The sequence below is a fragment of the Anabrus simplex genome, chromosome 2, assembly GCF_040414725.1.
Source record: "Anabrus simplex isolate iqAnaSimp1 chromosome 2, ASM4041472v1, whole genome shotgun sequence".
In the NCBI taxonomy this organism is placed as follows: domain Eukaryota; kingdom Metazoa; phylum Arthropoda; class Insecta; order Orthoptera; family Tettigoniidae; genus Anabrus; species Anabrus simplex.
Genome location: NC_090266.1, coordinates 1,222,169,624 through 1,222,192,585, shown reverse-complemented (window position 1 = coordinate 1,222,192,585; position 22,962 = coordinate 1,222,169,624). Strand labels below are relative to the sequence as shown.

The 22,962-nt window shown below is 38.3% G+C and overlaps 1 protein-coding gene across 13 annotated transcripts in view; it reads right to left on the bottom strand.

Moving 5' to 3' along the window:
* Positions 1 to 22,962, bottom strand: part of LOC136864815 (josephin-like protein) — a 255,723-nt gene that overhangs the window by 90,131 nt on the left and 142,630 nt on the right. For all 13 annotated transcript variants that reach the window (XR_011017868.1, XM_067142252.2, XM_067142243.2 and 10 more), the window contains 3 exons: positions 19,516 to 19,623; positions 18,317 to 18,534; positions 1,650 to 1,830 (listed from right to left, as the gene is read on the bottom strand). Coding sequence is in view for 12 of the 13 variants with exons in the window: in XM_067142252.2 (XP_066998353.1) it covers positions 1,650 to 1,830; positions 18,317 to 18,534; positions 19,516 to 19,623 (507 nt within the window). In the remaining variant the exon portion in view is untranslated. The remainder of the gene's footprint in view (positions 1 to 1,649; positions 1,831 to 18,316; positions 18,535 to 19,515; positions 19,624 to 22,962) is intronic.

The window sequence follows — 22,962 nt, the reverse complement described above, 5'->3', positions numbered from 1 at the left end:
TGGGTTATGCGGGCATGGGTTATGGTGTTGACAGACATTATTGTGAAGAGTTTCTTGAAGACTGGCATCGCAAATGCGTTGGACGGAAGTCAGGATGATGCAGTATGGGATGGTGACCAGAATGATGCACGCGGGAACAGCTCGGAGACTGAAGGCAGTGACAATGAATAGGGTAAGTACGCCAGTTGTCTTGTTTCAATAGCCTAATGCAAATTGTATGATTTTTATGGGTATACGATCTTTCGCACACAAATCAACACATATATCACGCACCGAAAATGTTCATGCTTATTCTTCGTCAAAAAAGTGAGAGTTATATGCGAGCAAATACAGTACATGCTTCTCTTCTCTTACTCATACATGTTGGTGAAATTCCGTACTTCTAACACATTAAATTCCCATGCTTGGAACCGCTTTTCATCCAATTCTCTAGATAATGTACTAGTTTCCAATTTTCTATTACTGTTTTGCGATTTAGCATCCCTTCAGAAACTTAAAAATATTATACAGGGTTTATCAGAAATCCACTGACAAAATAATCAGGGATGTTCTTCGTTTTATGTTAAGAACGACTGCGCAATGGGATTGGCGGAGAAAATTTCTCTTTTCCAGGAAATGAGGTTACTTTGTTACTCCCAGGCACGCAATTCAAACTGATGAACGTGCTATGCCAGAGAGCCAGCCACTGCCTGTTGCTGTGCTTCAGAGGGAGACAGAGGTAATGCTCAGTTTGTTTCCCAGCCCCAGTAGGCAGTGTAGTTCGTTCTGCGCCAATTGACTACTGTGCAAACCCCTCAGAAAGAGAAGATGAACTTGTACCAAGAACACAGGCAGCTTTCCAGGTCGTTCGTGACACACCACACTTCCTGAACAGAGTCGCAAGGGGGCATACTGAACTTCTACTCTAGTCAAACAGTGTTTGCTTCGTTCAATGTTGTGAGTGAATGGGGCGGCAGCACTGCCCCTTCAAGCACGTTACTGCGACCAACAGCCGTGAGAGTAGAATCTATCTGGTTCATTCCTTGACTGACAAGTGTGTGTGTTCTTGTAGCGTGTGTGTAGTTATAGCTGTTTAACACATGAACTGTAGATATTGTCTGTAAGAAACAACGACAGTCCTGTGCGAGTCGAACGAGGAAACTTGTGCATACGCGTGGAGCATTGTCTTCTCTCTCCATCGTACAGCCCACTTCTCCTACCTCCCCTTCTCTTTCCTGAAGCACGGCAGCGGCTCTGGCACAGCTAATACGGTGAGTTCATCAATCTGAATCATGCACCCAGAAGTAAATTTTCTCCGCCAATCTGATTGCACCGTCGTTCCTAACATAACACGAAGAGCATCCCTGATTATTTTGTTGGTATAGTTCTGATATACCCAGTATAAGATTTAGATAAATCATTAAGTTGCGAGATATTTATATTTTTTAAGAGTACAATTCCGGACAGTTGCTCTACAAACAAAATACATGGGGCATAATAAAAATGAAAGAGCCTTCCTGCAGCTTCACTTTTCTGCCGTAATATCAATTCACACTTATTACATCTAATAAAAAACAAAATATAGAGCAGAAGGAGAGGAGGGAGATCAAGTCAAATATGCAAACATGGATTACAAATACATACTTGAAATTAGATTATAATGCACTCACTTTGCCAATAAGTTGAGGTGCTTCCAGTTTTGAGTCTAGGTTATAATAGTTGCCTTGAATCTGCCGAATAGCAACCCAATGTCGACGACGCAATGGTAACAGAACAAAGCCCAATTTATAGTCACTTGGGACGTTTAAGATGAAACCAAGGATATTGCGTAGATTCAAACAATTAGGATCCCTAGTACAACAAGAGAGTAAACAATTAAAGCATATATACCAATTGCACAGCAATTTCAAGATACACCAATGAGACACTGCATTATGACCACCCCAACCGAAGAACATCTGGAGTGCTTGGAGTGAGAAGAGTATCAAGTGACATGCAGGTCTACAGGCTTGCTGTTAGCGCTGTTAGTAGTGTCTCCAGCATCAGAATGGGAAGAGCAACCGACATTTCCGCATTTGATGAGGGCAAATTGTGATGGCACGACACCTTGGTACCAACATCTCTGATGCCAGAGACCAGCGGAGGCCTTTGCATATTTTTCAGAGGGTCCGCAGGAACACAGAGAAATTGCCAACAGGTAGAACGGTTATGACCTGGCAAATGTTTCCCACCACAAAGTTCCAAGAATACTGATGCGCCTGGGACTGTGGATCCAAAGACCCAGTCGTTCCCCAATGCTAATTGCGCTCCACTGAAAGCTGCGCACTGAGGATGACTGGAAAAAGGTCACCTGGTCTGATAAATCCACATTCCCGTTTGATTACATCGACGGCCGAGCGTGTGTACGCTGATTTTCATCAGAAGCTATGGCACGTGGCTAAACAGACACATGGAGGTGGTGTGGTGACCTGGGCGGTGTTTTCATCGGACACACTGGGACCCATTATTCTGGTACACCAATCCCTACCAGCTATTCGGTATCTGGACGTAATTGGGAAAGAAGTACATCCATTCATGTCAACAGTGTTCCTTGATTGTGCCAGCCACACTGACAGGATTGTGAAGGACTGGTTCGAGGAACATGCCGTGGCGCCAAACAGCCCCCATATGAACCCCATTGAATATTTGTGGTTAGATTTGGAGAAACAGATACATGGTACATTACCACTGCCCAGCAGTGTATGCCAACTGGAGGGGACCTGCTATTGTGCTTGTGGTACTTGATATCCCAGGATACCTTTTGCCACCTGGCTGAAACAATGCTTTGATGAATGGTCACGTTTCTGCATTCCTACATTGTATTAGGTAGGTGGTCATAATGTAATAGCTCACTGGTGTATATTACTTCTGTATATCCTTACATTCAATATTATAAACAATTAAAACAGAGTAAAGAATATAATTAAGCACATAAAAGGGACAATCAATCATGACATCAGAAAGAGTAAAACTGAAAGATACCACATACATGAAAAACTAACAAAATGTCTTGAGAACAGAAAATAATTTAGCGAAGAAACTGCCATTAGAAGACTGCTGATACAGGTAGAAGTCCGCTGGCGAGTACGGCATATAGCGAGAACCCCGTTGTAACTGCAGCTTCTTCTTCTGCCCCATGAAAATTCCTATATTAAACTGTGTATTAACCTTTGGTTGCAGCAAGAACACTATCACTGATGTATCTATTTTTACGAGTGATTAAGTGCACTTATTCTTTACGTTATCGATATTTCTGCACACCAGGATTATATAGAATGCGATCAATCGTCTATGGTATCGTTTTCTTGCTATGTGTACTAGCAAGCTCTCTCATCACCATTCGAAGGTGATGTCGAAGTCGATTATTAAAACACATTGGCTGGTGTACTGAAAGCAAAGTTTGAAACGAAATACGAGAACACATTTTTGTGATAAATGCGTAAATAATGTGGCCAATAGTAGTTATTAACTCATTAGAAATTAAGGCTGAAGTAAACAATCACTTAATGCCATGCCCTGAAATTAAGTAAGGATGTGATACACCTCAAGACATGGCAGAGTGCACCACTGATTTTACAGGTTAGTTCATATTTTCTCGTGTCTGGTTAAATTTCAGAAAGGCCATTCCCATAAAAATATATAGTGAAAAGCCTATTATCACTCTACTCGGGCTTGAAATATGTTTTCATGATCTCAAAAAGAGAAAATTGGTTACAAAATCAATATGATAAATTAGCAAAAAAAATGAAGACACAAGACCTCATGAGAAGCAATTTACAAAACTACTACAGAACATTCAAACAGAAACCTTGGATTGCGAGCATAATTCGTTCCGGCAACATGCTCGTAATCCAAATCGCTCGTATGTCAAAGCAAATTTTCCCATAAGAAACTATTGAAACTTGGATGATTTGTCCACAACACAAAAACATTTATTCGCATAACATTTCTAAAACAAAATATAATGTAAAACAATTAAACTGCACTTTACCTTAAAATAGAATCATTGTTGGTGTGAGGGAGACGAGAGATGACATGAGAAGAGTTACTGTGTAGCACAAATTTCACTAATGGAATCACTGCTATCGGTTGGCTCATTGGAGGAGTTTTCTATTCGTGCAACTTTAACGAGGAACCTGTCCAATGACTGTTGCTTTTGCCTCTTTATGAGGATTTCACGAAAATGTGACATTGCATTGTCATTGAACAGATTCATCCACTGTAATCATCTCCTTCTTCCGACCGAATTCCTTTTTAGCCTTCTTTTCGTTCACAGGGCCCATCGTTGCAGAACAGTTATATCACAGATGACAGAAACAAAACATGTACACTCGTACGGTGTTGACTATGCGAGCGAGGCACGCCAACTGAAGTCCAGCGCGGGAAATGATTACACACACTTTCCCAGGAAAGAGAGTGGCAGGGGGAGGGGGAAACAAACGCACAGGGGAGGTGGAAACGTACGTACACGTGACGCTCGTATTGCGAATCCTCGCTCGCTTATCAAGTCACAATTTATTTAAAATATTTGTTCGTCATGCAAAACACTCGTAAACCAAGTTACTCGCAATCCGAGGTTCCACTGTATTCCCAATCATCACTCCAGTTCAAAGATAAACATAGGGAAATCGTCCACACTAACAGTGAAAACTGTGAATCCTTGAAAAATACACTGTTTGTCAGAAAAGTTGCAGGACAAGTGTTGTATTTTTGAGGTTGCAATGCGAACAAAGGAAAAAATGTTGGTTTTATGTTATCTCCTATGTGTACCTTCTGAGTTGGCCTTGGCCATGTTTCCAGGCACACACTAGGTGGCAGGGCTGTTTGGTTCAGTGATGGTGACACAATGGACGCTGATAGTGAACAAAGAGTGAACATTAAGTTTTGTGTTAAGCTCGGAAAAACCCCTAGTGAAACGTGGACAATGATTCACAAGCATATGGAGGCAATGCACTGTTACGAAGTTGTGTGTTCAAGTGGCACAAAAGGTTTCCGGAAGGCAGAGATTCAGTGCAAGACGATCCCAGAACTGGCCGCTCGTTTACAGCAATTCCAATGCAAAGGTGGAGCGTGTAAGGTAGTTACTGCAAGAAGACCACCGTGTAACTGTGCCTGTGATATGTGATGATAAAAATTGGTTCATGAGGAGCCAGTATGGATTTAGAAAGAAATTTTCTTGTGAGGCACAACTGGTGGGATTTCAACAGGACATATCAGATCAGTTGGATTCAGGAGGCCAGTTAGATTGCATAGCCATAGATCTTTCCAAAGCCTTTGATAGAGTGGAACATGGAATATTATTAAAGAAATTGGAGGGAATAGGATTGGACGTAAGGGTTACACGTTGGATAAAAACATTTCTAAATTCAAGGGTTCAGAAAGTCAAAGTAGGAAATAATGTATCTCAGGAAGAGAAAGTTTGGAAGGGAATTGCACAGGGTAGTATAATCGGTCCGTTACTTTTCTTAATATACGTAAATGATTTAGGGAACAATATAACTTCAAAAATAAGATTGTATGCAGATGACATAATTGTTTATAGAGAAATAAACAACATTGAGGATTGTTAAGAATTACAAAGGGACCTTGAAAGTATCCAACAATGGGTTGAAGAAAATAATATGAAGGTTAATGGAGGCAAATCAACTATTACAACTTTTACAAACAGGAGCTTTAAAACTGAATTTGAATATACTTTGGATGAGGTAGTTATCCCAAAAGATGGCAAGTGCAAATACTTAGGTGTGAGATTTGAAAGTAATTTGCACTGGAAGGGTCATATTGATGACATTGTTGGGAAAGCATACAGATCATTACATGTCATAATGAGGCTACTTAAAGGATGCAACAAAGAATTAAAAGAAAAAAGTTACTTGAGTATGGTTCGTCCATTATTGGAATATGCGAACAGTGTTTGGGATCATCACCAAGAATACCTAATAAAAGAAATAGATAGTGTGCAGAGGAAAGCAGCAAGATTTGTAACAGGGGATTTCAGGAGAAAGAGTAGTGTATCAGAAATGTTAAAGGAACTTGGGTGGGAAACTTTAAGTAAGAGAAGGGAGAAAACTAGACTTATAGGATTATATAGAGCCTATACAGGAGAAGAAGCATGGGGAGATATCCGTGAGAGGCTTCAGTTGGAAAATAATTATATCGGCAGGACTGACCACAAATATAAAATTAGAAGGAATTTTAGCAGAAGCGATTGGGGTAAATTTTCATTCATTGGGAAGGGTGTGAAGGAGTGGAACAGTTTACCAGGGGTAGTGTTTGATCCTTTTCCAAAATCTGTACAGATATTCAAGAAGAGAATAAACAGCAACAGAGAAAATAAATGAAGTGTTAGAGGGCATTCGACTAGTGCAGGTTATTGTAAATAAAATTTAAAAAATAAATGCAATGTAAATATTAATGTTATACCAGTTGTATAGTATCATTTGAAGTAATTCCACATACTGTATATCAGTTGACTATATTTGTAAGTAGTACAGGAGATGATATAAGTAGAATTTTGTAAACAATATAAATTTATTAAGGATGAGCTGTGTGTTTAATAGAAAACATTGTTAGCGTAAATTTGGTATTATATGTCTATTATTATGTGTAGTTCTAAAAGCTACTCTAATATTATGTTTCTTAAGGATATTAGTTAGTGAATATATACTCGTATTATTAGAAGTGAAAGTTGCGTAATCTTTTTTAGGTTGTTCTGGTTTCGTCAGTGTAGTTTTGGGTCGTGATTTGAACTTACGAATGATGGAATTAATTATTTCTTTTTTATAACCATTTTTTCGGGCTATTTCATGAATTAATTGTAATTCATCGTTGAGATCTGTTTTTGACAACGGTATACTAAATGCTGTATGAATCATGCTTTGGTATGCTGCTTTTTTATGGGGATTAGGGTGAATAGAATCCATTTTTATAGTATTTATTGTAGGAGTGGGTGTGCGGTAAATTTTGAAAGTAAGATGTTTTTTGTGCCTAGTAATCGTTAGATCTAGATAATTTAGTTCAGTTATTCTCGGATTCCTTAGTTACCGAGTGGAAAAACTCTTCCCAAAATTCATAAAGAAAACACACCAATGAGAACCATAATAAATTACAGATCTAGCCCTACATATTACCTTACCTATGGCACGACGGCCCGTTTTCGGGTCATGGCCTCCCCAGTTGCTCTCCGCCAAACTTGTCGATCTCGTGCAGCTACTCTCCAATTCCGGATCTTGAGGATATGTGCTGCGTCCTGATGTACACCATCTTCCCATCTGTTACGTGGCCTTCCCACAGGCCTTCCTCCTCCAAAATTCTCCTAAGAATACCTTCATTGGGATTCAGTGTTCTTCCATCCTAATTAGATGACCTGCCCATTTAAGTCTCTTCCTTTGAATGGCATGCGACAGGGGTGCCTCCCCATACAGGGAATATAGCTCATTGTTATATCTAATTCTCCACTCCCCTTGTATGCATATGGGGCCATAAATTCTCCTCAGGATTTTCCTTTCGAAGGAATCTATCTTCTCCACGGCTTTCTTTGGGAGGGTCCACGTATCACTTCCATACATCACTCTACTGCGAATGAGGGTTTTGTATAGCATAACTTTTAAGCTCTGGTTTATATCTCTACTTCTGAAAAGTGGTAGTACTGCAAAGTATGCTCTGTTGGCAGCTTGAATTCTTGCCTTTATTTCCACCATTTCCTCATTCTTGTTGCTCAGATGTACACCAAGATATTTAAATTCATCCACCACCTCCACTTTGGATCCTTCAGGGACAAGTTGGTCATTTGTATACTTCCTTCTCCGAGCCTGCACCATTACCTTCGTCTTCTGTTCATTGATCTTAAGTCCAATCTCTTTGCCTTCTCTACTCAAGTCTTCAAATGCTTCTTTAACTGTCCTTGTTGTTCTTCCCATCAAATTTATGTCATCAGCATATCCAACAGGTTGAGCTGTTTCGTACAGAAGTGTTCCACTGGTGTCCACCCTTAACTTTCTAATCACTGACTCTAGTGCCAGGTTAAATAGAATTGGTGCTAAGCCATCTCCTTGCTTCAATCCCTGATTCACTTCGAAGAAGCTGCCTACTTCAGTCTGAATTTTCACTCCCACCATCGTATTTCTCATTGTCAATTCCACCAGTCGCACCAGCTTTTCTGGTGTCTTGAACTCTCTAGCCCTACATATAATCTTTCCAAATATATTAAAAAATTTCTTAAAAACCATTACTCTTTTCAAGCTAATAAGAGCATACGTAACTCAATAGATTTTTGTAACAAAACAAAGAACCTACAGTTAGAACATTATCACTCCATAGCTTCTTATAATATAACTAATATGTATCCAAATATCCCCACTGACAAAACCATAAATATAATTAGAACCAATCTCAAAACACACAGCAAGTTAAGTACTTTGGAAATTCATGATGTTACTCAAATTTTCAGTTAATAACAACTTTTTTAGATTTCACGACACAATTCATCAATAAACAGGTTTACCGATGGGGGTCACCCGAGTCTGGCAGAGTAGCGGATATATACATAGACTACTTAGAATATACTTCAATTTGCAAAACAAACGGAATATTTTTCTGGTGCAGATTTGTCGATGCCGTCTTTGTCATTATCGACAATAGAACAACTAATAATAATGCAATATTGGATAAATTGAACGCCATAGACACATGTATACAATTCACTAAGGAATCCGAGAATAACTGAACTAAATTATCTAGATCTAACGATTACTAGGCACAAAAAACATCTTACTTTCAAAATTTACCGCAAACCCACTCATACAATAAATACTATAAAAATGGATTCTATTCACCCTAATCCCCATAAAAAAAGCAGCATACCAAAGCATGATTCATACAGCATTTAGTATACCGTTATCAAAAACAGATCTCAACGATGAATTACAATTAATTCATGAAATAGCCCGAAAAAATGGTTATAAAAAAGAAATAATTAATTCCATCATTCCTAAGTTCAAATCTTGACCCAAAACTACACTGACGAAACCAGAACAACCTAAAAAAGATTACGCAACTTTCACTTTTAATAATACGAGTATATATTCATTAACTAATATCCTTAAGAAACATAATATTAGAGTAGCTTTTAGAACTACACATAATAATAGACATATAATACCAAATCAGTCAACAATAACAAATATCTTCAGTCGGGAGTCTATCGGATGAATTGCAACAACTGTCTAACAAGTTATGTGGGACGTACTGGCAGAAATTTCACGATTAGATATAATGAGCATGTTAATGCCATCAAGCATGATCATTTTTCTGCAATAGGACAGCACATGCACGAGTACAGGCACAAATCCACGGATATAGGTAATGATTTGAAAATATTAAGTACAAAACCCAAAGGTCCTTTACTTAATATAAATGAAGAATTGTACATAACATTTGATCAGTATACAAATCCCAACTACAACATTAATGAAATATCAGAAAAAACCAATATTTTGTTCAAAAAAATTATTTCTATCTTAAAGAATGACTACATCAGACTACTCAACAAACAACGTCATATACAGGCTACAGTGCAGACAGCGAACTTGCCTGACTCCGCCCACACACACGCTGAAACTTCCCCCACTCGTCCCACCGACCCCCTCACAACAGACAACACCAGAACCATTAGTACGAGATACAATGCGCGACAGACAGCCAAGCAACTCACATCACAACCACCCCACAGCAGTAAGTAGATAATTTCAGAACTTATACTATATCATGTAAAGTTTCATTTCAACTAGAATTTTTAATTCAATTCATTCATTCCGACTTACAGATTTTGCCAACTTCATAAAAAGGGAAAGGAACCACCAACATTTACGACATTCAGAGTGAGAAAATTCCAGAACAACAGTCCCATCAGACAGGCCAGAATATGTTCAAGTCAATTAAAAAGTGGTTGAGTCATACACAAAGTGTATAAGCATTGCATATTAAAGCTTGTAATTTAAATTTGCATTTATAAAATATAAGGAAGTGCTGTCACTTACTATTTGGACTTAAGACATTCATATATAGCATATCTTACAATGTGTCAAATATCTAATGTTTTGTGTAAAAGGCAAATTTGTGCAGTGTCCGGCTCCATGGCTAAATGGTTAGCGTGCTGGCCTTTGGTCACAGGGGTCCCGGGTTCGATTCCCGGCAGGGTCGGGAATTTTAACCATCATTGGTTAATTTCGCTGGCACGGGGGCTGGGTGTATGTGTTGTCTTCATCATCATTTCATCCTCATCACGACGAGCGGGTCACCTACGGGTGTCAAATCAAAAGACCTGCATCTGGCGAGCCGAACATGTCCTCGGACACTCCCGGCACTAAAAGCCATACGCCATTTCATTTGTGCAGTATTTTAATGCAGCAACATAATGTAATGCAAGAACTAAGGCCAACAGCTATTTTAGACTTTCAGTGTCACAAAGTACATTAGTCACACTTCATAACATTTTAATGTGAAATATGTAAAATTTTATTGAAGTCAACACGCAATTTAGTCTGCTAAGTACATTATCATACTTTAATATTTTAATGTGAACTTGTAATATAACATTTTATCAACACGCAACTTTAGTTAATTAGTATATTTTACTGGTAGCTCATTGCTATAACATTCATGAATATAAACAAAGCTCCCCTCAAATATGACTATACATTTGTAAAATGGGGCTTATTTCAACTGAACAGGCAAAATGCCTATGGTAAACATTTACACTCAATAAGCTTAAAGACGAATTCATTCCACTACAATTGCATGTGTATATTAAGATATAAGCTTGTTTTGTCACAATTTCAGTTATGATGTAATGTTTTAAATTTTTTTAGCAAGAGTATAAAAAATATTTTAAATACTATTGTTAAACAATAGAGTATATCATAAAGATCTTCATGAGGCATAAGATGAAAATGCAAATAAGATTCTAATGTAGCTAAGGATGACCTTGTTAAGAGGTCGAAACCGGTCCTAGACATGTGATAATCTGCATTACATGTAAATAGAAAGTATTGATCAGGTGGAACTTTCTTTTCCTTTTATGAAAATTGGTAACAATCAATATGGAAAAATGAAATTTATAAATCAAGATTCCTCCAGTAAGTCATCATCAAGGCCTCAAGGCCTGGAGGATGAAGCACTGTCCATAATCAGGACGACTTTGAGCGACAGATTATTTTCTGAAAGGTATTTCTTCACTACAGGACCAAGGACCTCGTTCATCCGTTCAACAAACGAACAGGGGATGGGAAATCGTAGGCACACGTGACGCTCGTAATGCGGAACCTCACTCACTTATCAAGTTACAATTTATTTAAAATGTTTGCTCGTCTTGCAGAACACTCGTAGACCAAGTTACTCGCATTCCGAGGTTTCACTGTATCATCAAATATTTCATTATAAAAAATAGATTAAAATATTATACAAGGGGCATTTCATTATCAAAGTGTGATGGGAATATTTGCCCTTAATAAATATTATGGAAGGGAATAACAGCTGTAGGTCCAGGATCGCTATCTGTGTCGGCATCACTTGCATCATCATGAATTCAGATGAGCTGCAGAAAGCATTTTAGTCTTCAGAATCACATTCAGTAAAATCGGACACTTCTTCAACCACATTATCGAATATTGACACCATATTAGCATCACTAATCTATTTTCACGATGCCATTTTACTGGAAAACCGTGAATATACGTTCCACAACATGTGTGTTATGTAACTCCCACTAACACGAGAACAAACTCAGAAAAATACAGAGGGGATTTTCCCTCATTAGAAGATTTGGAAGAAGAGCTATTGCCATCTTTGAGCATATTTTTGTACCTCCTTGGTTACTACAAAAGCGGTATTCAAATGGAACACATATATATGTTTCCTCCCTAAGCACTGGGAAAGTAGATTCCACCCGCGAAGAGTTGATCTGATCATGGTGAACAGCAACTTGACCCTTCTTGTTGTTTAAAGGGGCCTAACATCTAGGTTATCGGCCCCTAATGGTATTAAATGAGATGAATGTAATGACAATTTAAACATCCAAAATCATCCACTGATTGGAATTCAAAACACGATGACAAAAAATGAATGGATGAACATGAATTTAAGAAGAATCAGTGGATCCAATCCGCAATGCCCCACATTCCCAGAAACTATCGTAAAACAATAGTACTAATGACCAAGGGACTGCTTCCAAAGCACAATCCCGAATCGATGATGATTGTTGTCTAAAGGGGTCCAAAATCCACGTCATCGGCCCAACATAAAGGTACTTATCACTAGTAAAGTAGAGCCATGGTATTTGTCATGTTGTGGTACTAATCAAAAGCAGCGTAGACTCACGGTCTTCCGAACATTATAGTATTACTCACAGGTAATGTAATGTGCACATGTAATGCAGACCTATGGTGTTTCTCACATTGCGGCGCCACTTACAGGCAACGAAAACCTACGGTGTTCCTCACATAGGTGTACTAATCACAGGGACTCGTACTATACCGTGGTGTTCCTCATACAGTGGGTACTAATCACAGGCAACGCCCAGACCCATGGTTTTTCTCACATAATTGTACTAATCACAGGCAACACCCAGACCCGTAGTGTTTCTCACATAATGGTACTAATTACAGGCAAAGTAAGCCTGTGGTGTTCTGCATGTAGTGGCAGTAATCACGGGTACTGTAAACCCCATCCTGATTCACACTCTGTTGCTGCTAATCATATATATGTTTCCTCCCTAAGCACTGGGAAAGTAGAGCATATGTATTACTACTCACAAGTAAAGGTGACCCATGGTGTTCCCTGCGTGATGGTATAAATTACAAGTAGCCTCATGGTTCTAATTCAATCATCCCTTGGTCGCCCCTTTTAGCTGTCTCTTACGACAGGCAGAGGATACTGTGGGTGTATTCTTCGCCTGCATCCCCGTGAGAGCCATTTTATTTCGCTCAAGAACAACGCCGGCAAGCTGGTTAGGACCACCCCATCCGTCACCTGGGAGTATCACCTCTTCCCTTGCTGCGCCAGCGTTGTAGGTTTGGGGGAACCTTCTTTTGACAGTGATTCACACAGTCCAACTTCTCAACAAAGTATAACACTATCCGTCTTAACTTATACAGCCAAAACTGGTTAGGACGTTTTTGTGGGGACCGAAGAAAAAGAATGTTATAAAGAGGGAAGGTGCTAAAAAAAATGAAAGACAATTTCATTGTTAAATTTAAGGTTACGTTTGAATATTTAAAAAAATTATAATAAAAACAAAGAAACAAGTGTTTACAATTATAATTAATGAAATAAAGAAATAATACATTTTAAGAACACCAACATATTAAATCTTCAAGGAAAACTTTCTAAGAAACGCGAATTATACACGTCGCTTACAATTATGTTTAAAGTTGCCACTGGAAAGTCCAACATCTGGGCGATTTGCGCATGTTTCACATGTTTCATGTGTAATTTAGCATCCACTTTCTCAATAAACTTTAATTTTTCATCATCTGTACACTGTCTACCTTTCTTCTTCTCCATAACTTAATGTCTTGCAAACCACTATGCAAAAGTACAGTACGCCTAATAAATTTAGGTATGTTGTTACACAATTCATTTACGAATGTAAAAGCAAGCACCAATGTCAGCTGTACACGTAAGTACAGTAAGTCTAATTTACATACATAAGTCGCTCAGGCCTTTTTCAGACAGCGCAGGAGTAAAACGTGCCTGTGTGTATGCGTGGGTACACCTGATTCAGCTGACTCGTACATTCACAACGGGTCAAGTGGTGCAAAACTCCCCACACTTTCTAGCGGATCATTTTCAACACTTTTCAGTGTGGTAATAAATAGAGACAATCAATAGTCTTCGTTTACACTTAAGAAAATACAGAAGTAGTTCAAGTATGCTGCGTACGTCACATTTCGTTAAGAGAAGAAGATGGGTACAATTTTGAAGATACTCTCTCAATAACAGGTCTAAATGTAATCACGCTTTCCCAAGCATGAGACCACTGGTATTTCCAAAATTAAAGTTATGAAGTTCTCAATGTCTATTTCGGGTTCCATAACGACCGCTGTACATCACACAGGAAAAGGAGAAAAAGCACATGAATAACTCTTAAATTGAAAATGAGAAATAAATATTGTATGTCAAATGGGTGAGAGTGGGCCTACTTTTGTTTATCGTCTAAATCCATTTCTACATTCTTGTAAGTACACTATCGGGTTCTGTACTGATGTTGCGAGCACGGTCGATCTGTTGTGTATGATGAGATGCATAAAAACTAATATCCAATAACAAGTAACTGTGGGCGTGTGACCGCAACTCACCACGGACTGCACGCTCAAATATTTTTCTTGCGCGCTGTTACTCTCTGCCTCCGCATAATCTGAAAGATTCCATTGAACAATCAGTTCTTAGTTTAGGCCTAGGCGGACAAGCAGCTAAGCGCAGAAGCGGGTCGAAACAGCGCCGTCTGAAAGAGGCCTCATGAACATAAGATGGGCTTATCAACTGAGTTTCTCACCTTAGATGGTCTGACGCACCATATTCTCATTCCATATTTTTGTACCATAATTTTAACTTATTTAAACTACTATTGTATGTGTGTCATGTGTTTTATACTGTTTTTTGCATGTTTGTATTTTGCTTAAATTGTATCACTGGCTGATTATGACACATAATTAGTGTCGAAATTAGTACCACTCTTTTATGAATGGCTTGTGATATAATTCACATCAGTAAATTATTATTGTATTGAAAATGTGGCTCTGAAATACCTTTAATTCACTTAATCCCAGTTCAATACCGGGCCATAATGAAACTTCTAACTTTCAATAAGTACCAACATGTCAGACGCAAAGAGACTGGCTTGGGACTGATGCCCCCTACAGCTGTAGGCCAACACGCAACCACTCTCCGGGGCCGTAAAATTAAGTTCTCTACCAAATCCTTCTCCACGCCAGATGTCACTAACCTGTCGTGCGCGCAACGTGGCCAAGAATGGTAATTTAAATTGCATATGGTGGGAGTTACGAACGTACTAAAGAGTGACAAATGTGCTATCCAGGTTTCTTTAGCATGTATTTAATAGGACACGTCCTGGGGTTTGGAACAATGGTATAATAACCAGGGAAACGCTCTACAGAGGGACGTCTTAACCACTTTCGACTGTATAATACACACACAGATTGTGATTAGTTGATAAAATTCTTCACCCTAGTAATCACATAGTATCCCCATACTCTCTCAATTAGCTGCACGCAAAGTTTGAGAAATGGGAGGTTGTGCATATGATCACGAGAAAAGTGGGAACTGTGCTGAGTGGGGAGGTTTCACTTATACAATTCAACCTGGTAACAAGCAGCTAGGCTACAATAGTGAGGTCAGTTAATGCACACAGGCACTGAAAAATCTGCATGTATCCTTCGCACCTTTACACTCATAAGTTTATGAGCCAACTACCACACTGCGAAGAGCTAAACAAAAAAATCCACAAGTACTTCTATTGTGGCGTTATAATTTAAGGGACATTATTATAATTATTATCAACTATGATATTTTGTACATGAGGAATTATTTTCACAATTTAAAATGTATCATTTAACAATATGCCATGAACTGCAAGACAGCTATTGGCTTCAACACTGATGCAGAATACTGTGAAGTGTTTATTCTTCATTGTTGGGTTGAGAATTTTGCCAAATGAGAAAGGAATTCACCAATGCCATATCAAGGAGGTAGAAGTACATCTCTTTATAGCCTATCACATACTTCCTCGTGAGTGCGAAAGATGCCAGTCGCTGATTATGAGTCTCGATCCCAACCATTCCACCATTATAATCTACCACCGGGTTGGGTTTCAGCTTCTTCCTTCGTTTTGATTGGACTGTAACAAAATCGGGTCTACGTGCCGAGTTGATAAAAAGTGTACAGGCTTTTTGTCAATCCATTTTACGGCTAGGAGTTTGTTCGCTGAAGCAAAAGTAAGTTCACCCTTCTTCAGATGTGTTTCCTTGAACTTGGAGGCAAATGTTTCCTGTTTGCCCTAACCGCGCCAATAGCATGTGTGTTATGTTCCAGGAGGTACAGAGATGGTGAACTGTACCAGTTATCCATGTACAAAGTTCTCCAGACACCCGGAAGATCCTTACACATGTCAATAACAATCCTCTCACTAACTAATAAATCATTGTAGGTAGATCCTCCCTCATAATCCTTCCCAGTATATATTTTGAAATTCCAGCAATAGCCGTTCTCTGAAGAGCAAACTTTGTACACCTTGATACCGAATCTTGCTCTCTTGAATGGGTTATATTGAACAAACGACAGTCTACCTTTGAATTTCATCATCGATTCGTCAATGCAAATATTTTCTCCTGGAATATACACGAACTTGAATCTGTCCAAAAGTAAAGCTATAACAGGTCTAACCTTTCTTAGTCTGCCATGCTTTGATTCGGAGAAGTCCGTACTAAAATGCAAGAATTTGTTTATAGAAACAAAGTGCTTGAATGGCATGGTTTCACTAAATATGGGAGTTTCTATTATTCTGCATTTCGACCAGTTATCTTGCATTGCAGAATTTTTGTCTGACATAAGAATACACAGAGCAAAGTGAGCTTTTAGCTCATCTATAGTAACCAATGTTTTCGTTTGAGAGAATTTCTGGTTTCAAGGGAAGCAGATAAATTAGCAAGAAATGTAGAGGCATAGGCATTGGTTTCCTTCGTAACGTGATCCCAGAACTGGGGGATTAGAAATTCATTCACTACATCCATTTCTTTTGGATTATGTCCGACTCGTTGGCTGAATGGTCAACGTACTGGCCTTTGGTTCAGAGGGTCCCGGGTTCGATTCCTGGTCGGGTCGGGGATTTTAACCTTCGTTGGTTAATTCCAGTGGCCCGGGGGCTGGGTGTTTGTGCTGTCCCCAACATCCCTGCAACTCACACACATCACATAACACTATCCTCCACCACAATAACACGCAGTTACCTACGCATGGCAGATGCCGCCCACCCTCATCGGAGGGTCTGCCTTACAAGGGCTGCACTCGGCTAGAAATAGCCACACAAAATTATTATTTTGGATTATTCCCCAACCTCCTCCTCACTATAGAGTGAATTTCAGAAACTAGTTTGCATGTTACAGAAACAGGCTTGTTGTCAACAAGATCCTAATTCCAAGTACCATTACTAGAGTTCTCACCCACTGTTGTATTCTGGATTTGTCCCGTAGTTTCGATTGGCACTATCACCTCGGGAACTGAAATCTGAATCACTTTCATCACCGTCAGTTGAAGAAAAAGCATTTTCACTCTCCAGAGAATCATTTCCACTTTCAACATCACTATTTTCAAGCCAGTTAAGAACAGCCTCATCCATGGCGCCATGATTGTTTACAGCTAGCAGCAAACTGAGGTGCTTTTTGTTTTCCGTATTTCAGCTCAGAGTTACTATTTAACAGAGAAAATAGCTTCAGGTATCATTTAACATCTATCGGGTAGGCTGCAAAACAAACAGAATAAATCTCTCTGACCAGCTAACTGCGATAATGAACTTATAAATGTTGCATGCACCGGGACGAAAGTGTCTGCCAAAGTATGTTACCAACTTGCGATTACAGGATGGAAGGTTCCGTCAAAGTATGGCAATGGGTTAATCTGTATTTGAGTTCATTAATTTTAAATATTTACCCAATTATTTTTTCCTTTCAATTTCCTTTCTACTAATTATCTTGGGCAGTTTAAACTATTTATGGTGTTTATGTTATTTCAGGTAATTGTTCTATTCCATGTAATATGTAAGTTCCACTCCTCTGTTGAGATTCTTTTGACCTTGGTTTACCCGGATTCCATCGCTTGCCAGTCCTGTTCCTTGTGTTGTGGTCAAGGCCTACCCTGGGATGGTCTCTAGGCTTTCTTGTGGTAGTGCTGGCAATCGACACTGTGTATTTGCGGTGTTGTGCAGTCATTTGTTTCATTGTCCTTGTGTTCGACTGTCGGTATGCCACACTGTATGTGTATGTTCAGTCCGTCAGCGATGCCGCTGGTGGGATCCTCAACAGCTCTGCCATCAGCTGTCATAGGTGGCCTAGGCATCACTGAAGAGGCGTACTAGGGAAATGAGGAGTGAGGTAGTTTCCCGTTGCTTTCCTCACCGAGCCAGAGTATAAATACAATATTTAAGAAGAACAAGAGTACAAAGGAAATAAGGATGAAATTTCAGTAGTAAAAAACACACACACCAATATGTGGTTCAAGGCATACTTACTTCCTTTTATCAAACCAGATGGCTTCACAACCTTTGCGCTGCAATGCTGCCATTATAACATTAATGTCATAATTTCCAAGCCCAAGAAGCGATTTGTGCGGATTAATCCAAACATTAGGAGATAACGAATAACAAATTGAATCAAGTTCAGATTTACTAAATGCATTATTTTCTTGGAAAAGATTGTTGAGTGCATGGAGGGCACACAGTTCCTTCACCTGCAAAGAAACATTTCATCAATGAACTTAACTGAAGCAAAAAATTAAAAATAGATTTCTTCAGGGCACTAATAGCAATTATTATAGCTCTGATTTCTATGTCATTTTTATCCTGGTGTCTTTTCGCAAACTGAAGATAAAACATTTCTAGCTTTTGTGAACATGACAACAAAATCTTTTCTGGTGATATAAATACACATTCCACTATATTTTACCAGCAAGATAAATCACAAAAAAAAAAATTACATGTTTTATGCCAATAATACCAAGTGATTGTATCTGTGTTTGGTTATTTTAGATTTCCTTCCCCCAGAATATTTTTTGTGATTATATGCAGTTTGAAGGTAATGAGTTCCGCAAACAATAAATGTTTAAAACAGAGAAGTTAACAGAATGTAGGAATGTGATTGGTCCAGTGCTGGTCGGCCTCGCCTATACCCCCTTCATCCCTCCCAAACCTATTTTGTTAAGAGATTCCAACCCTGCTGTTCCTGGGTAATAATTCTGAGCAGTCAGCGACTGTTAAGAACAGTAAAAGGATAAGTTGTGTAGAGGACAGGCATTGGACATTTATCTCTCTTACTCAGAATCCATCAGACCTCTCCAGTATGAAATTTGAATTCAGTTATGCAGAATATGAGACTAGTTTTAGGATGTCAAAAGTTAAAGTAATGAAAAGGAAGATCAAGGTAAAATAATTTTGCATGTAGTTTTATTTAAAATCATTATCTTATTCTGTTTAGACTATTTTTATGGGGTGAACAGTCTGCTGTGGTCAATAACAAGCAGTGAATATTTCACCCAAACCTCTTTGTAGAATGGTGAATAAAAAAATGTTCTATGCAATTTCTGATCAATATTTAATTTCTTATGTCATATTTTGGTATTTCTTACAGTGTATGTGTATGCATATTTCCAGAGTTTAAAGGTCACAGAAATCCAAGCCCTGGTAAGCATTACCATATTCCTACCATCGTTTACCTGTTTTTCATGGTATATGGTCCCATTCATAGCAATGCCAATACGGTTATCCGCACGAACCCAACAACTCTCTAAACCCAGAGTTTTCAAACATAGCACAGTCTGCATCTGCAAATAATAAAATGACAAGACCTTTACAGAGAACATTTAATGAGATTCAAGACACTTATTTCCAATTCTTGTTATTTTCCTTCTGGCTTACAAAGGTTTTAAAAGTAAATGAAACACTTTAAAACAACCAACATGCAAGATATATGAAGCCAATTAAAATTTACATTCCAGCTATTCTGAGTTGAGAAGAATTCATTCTGACAGATCCAAGACCACGTATCAGTCTTATAAACAGAGTTGTTACGATATTAAAAAGCAGCTGTGTTTAATCGTATTCTGAAAGACGTTGTGGACCACTTTATTTCAAAAACCTCAAGAAAAGGCATTAAAGTACTTACGGAAGAACAAGAATCATTGTTTTCATTTTGATTTTGTTCTATTTGATTTTGTAAAATATGTTCATTTATCTGGCCTTGAAAAATTGATGATATAGACGTTGATTTCCATACGGAATCTGAAATATTTGTCCTGAATGAGTAAATTAATTTTTTAAATTTATAATACCATTATAAATGGTCCGTTATTGGACGAGCCCAACCTAGCAGAGGGGGGCGCTTTATTTCAAAAACCTCAAGAAAAGGCATTAAAGTACTTACGGAAGAACAAGAATCATTGTTTTCATTTTGATTTTGTTCTATTTGATTTTGTAAAATATGTTCATTTATCTGGCCTTGAAAAATTGATGATATAGACGTTGATTTCCATACGAAATCTGAAATATTTGTCCTGAATGAGTAAATTAAATTTTTTAAATTTATAATACCATTATAAATGGTCCGTTATTGGACGAGCCCAACCTAGCACAGGGGGGCGAAACGCTGGCAACCAGGAATGAGTTAGCTGGAAAATTTATGTCCAATAACGGACCATTTATAGTGGTATTATAAATTTACTCATTCGGAACAAATATTTCAGATTCCCTATGGGAAAGCAGCCATCAATTTTTGGCAGTGAGACAAAGTCTCTCGTGGTGCATTGGCACTGCCGGTGGCTTCAAGTAGCCAACGCAGTGGCCTCCACGGTATGCACTAGCCATGCGTCTTGGTAGGTGTACTAGGTACCAACTGACAAGCCCAACCCAGCACACGGGGGCGAAACGCTGGTTACCAGGAATGAGTTCGCTGGAAAATTTATAATGTCCAATAACGGACCATTTATTTTGGTTTTACTTGAAAAATTGACCGAGGACCAAGAAGAACAACTTTTGGAAAATTGTTTTATACTGTAAATTTTATTTTCTGTACATCAAGAATAGTGTCTTAATTTGGTTATTATATAAAATTTTATAATGTAAATAACTGTGTAATTAGATCTGGATTTAGGTAATAACTTGTGTGGCAGGGTGTAGCTGCATGTGCCTGCAATGGTAAGATGCTTCTAGTGATTTCCTGTTGTATCAGAAAGGAAGTTTCTGGAAGTTGTAAAGATCTTTTCTCATAAAAAATTTCACAGCCCTGATTGGCTAAAATAACGTGATTCCTAATTGGTGAATGTAAGAGCCGTGGTTGCGCTAATTGGTTATCTCTTGATTGCCCCATTTCTAGCTCCTGGTGACTTGGCCAGGGCCAAGCTTGTGTCTGCCATCTTTGATTTGTGACCGGCGAAGGGAGCAGCCGTCTCCTCCGTCTGATGGGACCACCGGCCATCCCAGGTGAGCACTATTTGGTTCATATTTTGGATTTTAACCTTCAAATGTAAATTTTTTATTTTAAATTTCTTTCCGAACCGGAGTTTGCCCAGGGTATCATCCATTTGCCAATTTTATGTTCTAATGACTTAGCCCTCGCAGCTAGTCATACCCTCTTTGTTCTGCAGGCATTCCCCTTTCGTTTGATTTTATATACTGTGTAATAAATATGTAAATTTTCATTTTCTCCGGGATTGTCTCCAGTAGTGCTGTTTCATCGTAACGTATTCCTGTTTAATGTATGCACCTTAAGTGTTTCTGAAAAGGCAGCTACTTGATCGGGCTCTGAGTTAGGATTTTGAATAATAAACATGCTTTCTTTTCCTTGCTTATGTCTTAACCTGCATGTAGTGTTATGCTAATGTGTATCTTTTTCTTTAACTTCTTTGGTTGTAAAGGGATAGCCCTTGCTAAATTGTGAGTTCATTTTCTTACAGGTAATTTTAAGTTGATATCGTCCGCAACTACCTTACGAAACTACCTTGTCATGACTTCAAATTATGACTGTTAAAAATTTCTTTACTTTGTTTTGAAGTCATTGGCGTGAAGCTGAAGCTTGTACAATTAACACTATTGATATCTCAAAATTTGTTTATTTACTATGTTAATTTTATTTGTATATTATTATTGGCCTTGTTTAGTAACTTCATATTCAAGTTATTTTTGAATTCAGTAAATGTAGTGTTCAATTCGGATCACCGTTGAATTTGTTTTCCCGGCAACGCACTGCATTTTCACAGACCTGGTAGGGTTCAAAACCGCTTCCCATTTCCTTTCCTTTAGTTGTCATATAGGTTAAACTGTTATTTTTATCTCTACGTTGTTTTCGGAGTGTTAACATAGTGTGTATGTTTCATTTATTTTGTCCGATTGAAATTTATTTGTTAAAATTTTATTATCTGTCTTGTTCTTTGTTGTGTAATCCGTCGTGGTAGCAAATGGTTGCTGACGAAACGGAGATTAACAGTGATTTGTCTTACCTAACCTAAAGAATTATCTCGTATTGCTGTTACTTGTTGTCAACATGTCTCGTGTTATCCCTAATCATCTTCATTTGAGAAAGGAAGAATTAATTTACAAACTTTGTATTTAAATCTAAGAATTTCATTTTTTGTCCGTACTGACCTGAGAACGTAAGATAGGAAACTTAAAAGGGTCCACCTTTTCAATACAAATAAATGTTATAAGTTTATTTACAACATATATTTACACTTGGAACTAGTTTCGACGCTGTTTGGCGTCATCTTCAGCCAAAATGTGGGAAATAGGCATAGGCGTAAGCATGCAGACATTTACATTATACAAGATGTTAAATCAGTGTGATTAAATGAGAGACATGAAATAGTGAATTACAATGTCAGTTTACAAATTGGTCATGAAGGGTGAGTCAAAATTGTATAAACATGAGATAGGGCTCAAAAACATAATCACTTAAGAAACATATAAACCGCAACAAAACCACACGGAAGTTTGAGATGATTGGCATTCGAAATTCAAATTATTTCAGACACTTTTCCACTGAATGTTGCCTGCCGCGGGTGTAGTACACATCCAGGTCATCGGCCCCTCATAATGGTACTTATCAGTAGGAAAATAGAACCATGCTATTTGTCATGTTATGGTACTAATCAAAAGTAGCGTAGACTCGC